At 45.0% G+C, this 4,401-nt stretch overlaps 1 protein-coding gene across 1 annotated transcript in view; it reads right to left on the bottom strand.

Moving 5' to 3' along the window:
* The window catches only part of LOC110329025 (zinc finger protein 850-like), a 44,880-nt gene extending 42,850 nt beyond the window's left edge, over positions 1 to 2,030 (bottom strand). Inside the window, 1 exon segment of the mRNA XM_021208558.2 lies at positions 1,952 to 2,030. Coding sequence (XP_021064217.2) covers positions 1,952 to 1,966 — 15 coding nt within the window. The 5' untranslated portion in view covers positions 1,967 to 2,030.
* Between the last annotated feature and the right edge of the window lie 2,371 nt (positions 2,031 to 4,401).

The raw sequence follows: 4,401 nt of genomic DNA, 5'->3' as shown, positions 1-4,401 counted from the left end.
AAGTGGATTGTTGGAAGGTTAATGGGCTAGCATCAGTGTGAAATCCCGAGGGTACAGTTATGCTGGTTGCAATAAGAAAAACCCATCCATACAGGTTTGCACATATACCTTCTTGGTTTAATAACATTTCAATTGTAATAAAACATTACAACCAAGACAACTTGGGGGGGGGTTGTTTTGAGACAGGGTTTCTCTGTACAGTCCTGGATATCCTGAAACTTGCTCTGTAGATCAAGCTGGAGTGGAACTCAAAGATCCATCTGCCTCTGCCTCCTGAGTGCTGAGATTAAAAATGTAAGACACCATTGCCCAGAAACCAAGGCAACTTATAAAAGAGTGTTATTGGGCTCATGGTTTCAGAAGATTAGAGTCCAGAATAGTGGAATGCTAGCAGGAATAGCTGAGAGCTCACATCTTGATCCACAAGCATGAATCGGAACTCTGAGAGAGGCACTTTTGGGAGAGTAGGAGTCTTTCTGACATCTCAAAGCCTGTCCCAAGTGACATCTTTCCAACAAGGCCACACCTACTAATCCTTCCCAAGCAGTTCCACCAAATGGAGACAAAGCATTCAAAGAGCCCAGGGACACCATTCTCATTCAAACCACACCTTCAGACTGGAGTTTGGGGGTGGAGGTGTTCTGTATCCTGGAGTCTGCTTAATAGTATGGTTGTCTTCTACTGACTACATGTAACTGAAGTAGAATAGAAAGACGGGAGAAGTTAAGGAGATCTGGGGAGAGAGAGAGCCCCGCGCCTGAGTTTGAAGCTTTTCAGCAGCTGAAAGTCAATCGTTCTGACAGCTAACATTCAATGTGAAGGTTGCCAGCAGAGGCAATATTTCTCTTCCTTAGCAATATTTTCAAATTAAAATGTTACAATAGCCATGAATAGGGCTGGAGAGATACCTGAATGGGTAAAGATACGGACTGCCAGAAACTCTGTCAGTTAATACCAGAGTTCAATACCCAGAACTCACATGGTGGAAAGAATGACTCCCAGAAGATATTCTCTGACCTTGTAGGTCCTACCATGTCAATGTGGCACAAACCAATAATCCTAGTCCTTGGGAGGTAGAGGCTGGAGAATTAAGAGTTCAAGGCAACCAACAGCCCTGTACCCAAGTCTATTCTCACTCCAATTTGTTTCTCCATTTTTGAAAAGGAGTCCAAACACAGTCTCCGAAGGGACTGGATGATCTATTATTTCACTAAGGAGTGAACTACTTGGATGACGCAAAACTCAAATCTTTCCCTTTAGGGGACTATTCCGCCCTTATATGGGAGTGTTACTCTTGGGGTTGACGTCACAACGGTGATCACGGAAGGACTCCTATTCAAAATAGTTGTTCATAAATCCAACTTAAGTTCACTACCAAGAAAATGGAACTAACACCCCAAACACCACTCGCCCTCCCAAAACTCCCTTCACTTGCAAACAAGGTTATGAACTTCTGTCAACTCCAAGAGTCCTAGGCCAGCTATAAAGGAAAGGAAAGCACTGCACACCCAGCTGGCTCTAGATTTCCCGAGAAATCTGACTACACCACGTGAGCCTGAGTCAGCTAGAGAGCAGGGGCTTCCCCAGGCAAGCGGGAAAGTGAGCTCCCAGTCATAGCCTCCGGCTGCCAGCAGACACCAGTCGGGGTGAATGAAACCTGCCAGGACTTCCAGCAGTACTCACTCCTGGGTCCTGCGCCAGCTCTCCTGTGCAGGGTGGACACCAGCAGTAGCCTCGTGCAAGCAAAACGGCCACTCTCAGAGCCGACCCCATTGCCCTTTCCGCAGCTCTGACCTGCATCCAGCGTTGGGTTAGCCCAGCCTAGGTCAGCACAGCACCCCCAAGTCAGCTTCTTCCCGCCACCCATCCACAAGCCCTCGCCCTCCGTTCCGGACCCATCACCGCGCGCGGCCCCTCAGGCCTGCAGGGCAGCGCTGCACCCTGGACGAACCTCCATGTGAGACATGCAAACCGAATACTGAGCAAGACCTATCTCTTGCCCAACTTAGGGAAAGATGCAACTGGGCAGACCAGAGTAGAAAAGTGGTTTCCTGACGGGCTCCTTGTGACGTCATATGGACAAGACTACATTTCCCACAACTCTATGCGAAAGAGGTCCTTTAGCTTAGAAGGGGTTGGGAGGAAGCAGTTTGTGCCCTGGTACAACCACAGGGAGCCAGTTGGCATTTAAATGCTGAATTCAAGCCGGGCAGTGGTGGCACACGCCTTTAACCCCAGAACTTGGGAGACAGAGGCAGGAGGATTTCTGAATTTGAGGCCAGCCTGGTCTACAGAGTAAGTTCCAGGACAGCCAGGGCTAAGGACACGTTTAAATGTGAATTGAGCCTTTGACAGTAACGTTTAATAGGTTTGCAACTTATTTCTGTTCAAAGTGTACTTATTATGGAATCTTCTACATGTAAAGTTCACACTGATTCAATATTGCTATAAAATAACTCTATATGTGGTCCTCCTTGTGGTCGAACTGCTCGGGAGCTTAAGACAGAAGGCTCCCAAATCCAAGGCTAACCTGGGCCAAATAAAGAGACCTTGTCTCAAAATACAATGAACAAGTAGGGTTAGGGAGCAAGGGGTAAAGCCCTTGATTACAGTGGATGCTTGGCTTAATACCAAGCATCACAAATGCATAAAGTATTCCTTGTTCTCCTGTGTGAGCCATACATGGATAAGACTCCACAACTGGATAACGTTTTCATGTGAACACTGGAAACTTCCATACAGTAAAGGGCATGAATCAGGGACCCAGAGCTGTTTTAAATCATTGGACAAAGTTAAACATCCAGCTCTCCGATGTTAACTTGCAAAGAAATCCCAAATCTATCTCAAGGTCTTTTGGTCTGTCTGCAAGTCCAGTGCATACACTTTCATCCACTAACTTGAGCTATACAAGAACTTCATCCACTTCTACCTGTTTTTTTTTTTTTTTTTTTTTTTTATGAATGCAGGGAAGTATTGTTGGGAACAAGAAAAGAAACATATTCTAAGTACTACGATTTCATTTAATCCTAGAGAGAAACTAAATCCATAGTTCCAGACCGTAGGAGATCTGGGGACTTCCCTATAGCTGAATAGCTTCTGTTTTAAACAGTTGTCTGAGTCCAGACATCTCAGGGACAACTTGTAAGGAGACAATGTCTGAGTCCAGCCATCTCAAGGGCAGCTTCTCCATCTTGCTGGCAGGGTCAAACAAGTTCATGTTCCCAGATCTATGAAGAATATCTATAACTCACTTTTCCAAATGTTTTCTTTGTGTTTGTGTGTGTATGTGTGTGTGTGTGTGTGTAGATAGATAGATAGATAACTATTATTTAAACTAAGGTGTATATATATATATATATATATATACACATATACATATATATGTATATATATATTCTCCAATTGCCTGCTGTGCCCTAATTAACTACCTGCAGCTGACCTAGTCCTTTGTCTCCTTAGCACTCTGAGCTCCTAATCACTCCAGACCTAATGTCTAGGAGAATGAATTAAGGACCTTAAAGCCAAGTGCCCTGGATACCGCCCAGTCTTCAATGGTACTCCTTTGTTTAACACTTAATGTCAAAGTGCAGTTGGTTAATAGTGCAGCTCCTCTCCCCTGGTCCCCCTTGCATTGTGTTCCCAGCCTTTAAAAATGTTGTTCAAACTCCCTTTGGGGAGGCACTTCAGATCTCAAAGTGGCTGCCTCCTCGAGGCTCCAAAAATGAAGCTTTAATTGTTAAGTTTTCATATCTGAAGTGAGTTTTCTCAGCTTCCACCCCACACCCAACAGTATTCGCCAGCACATGTGCTAGCAGCTCATGCTTACCTTCCCTGCTCCTCTCCCAAGTGGAGGGACACAGCCCCAGGGGTCATACTGCGTGTGCGATGGCTCCCGTTCTATCGTCCACTGGAATTCCCCATGCAGAGGCTTGATCTGCCATCATCAGTTTCCTTTCCTATATGACATATTCCTATATGACAATGGTTAGAAAGTCAAGAGCATATGCCTCAACTGTCCCTCAGTTCTTCCAAGCCAGGGCAGAGGGGTGGTTCTTCCCTGGATGCAAAGATATCAGAAAGAGCCTCCTAGGACTATCAAGTGAGTGTTCATTAGAATAAGCCAGATTGGCTTTACAGAATATTGAGTCCTCCTAACTCCTAGTAGGAATATTTATTCCTGGGAGCATCGTGTCAGAAACCAAAGTACAAGCCGCTCTCAGAAGGAAGAGTCCGTGCTTATTTGATGGTCACTGACTGATTTATAAGGAAGTTATTCTGAGCTGGCAGAAGATCACAGTTAATTTTAATCACCATCAGGAAATCATAGTGTCTATATTTTTTTTCTTGCAGTGATTGAGCACGGGTCTTAATAATTAGTGACATACGTTAGCACCAGGATAC

The sequence above is a fragment of the Mus pahari genome, chromosome 11 (assembly GCF_900095145.1).
Source record: "Mus pahari chromosome 11, PAHARI_EIJ_v1.1, whole genome shotgun sequence".
Classification (NCBI taxonomy): Eukaryota; Metazoa; Chordata; class Mammalia; order Rodentia; family Muridae; genus Mus; species Mus pahari.
Note: the sequence above shows the minus strand (reverse complement) of the source record. Positions and strands in the feature narration are given on the sequence as shown.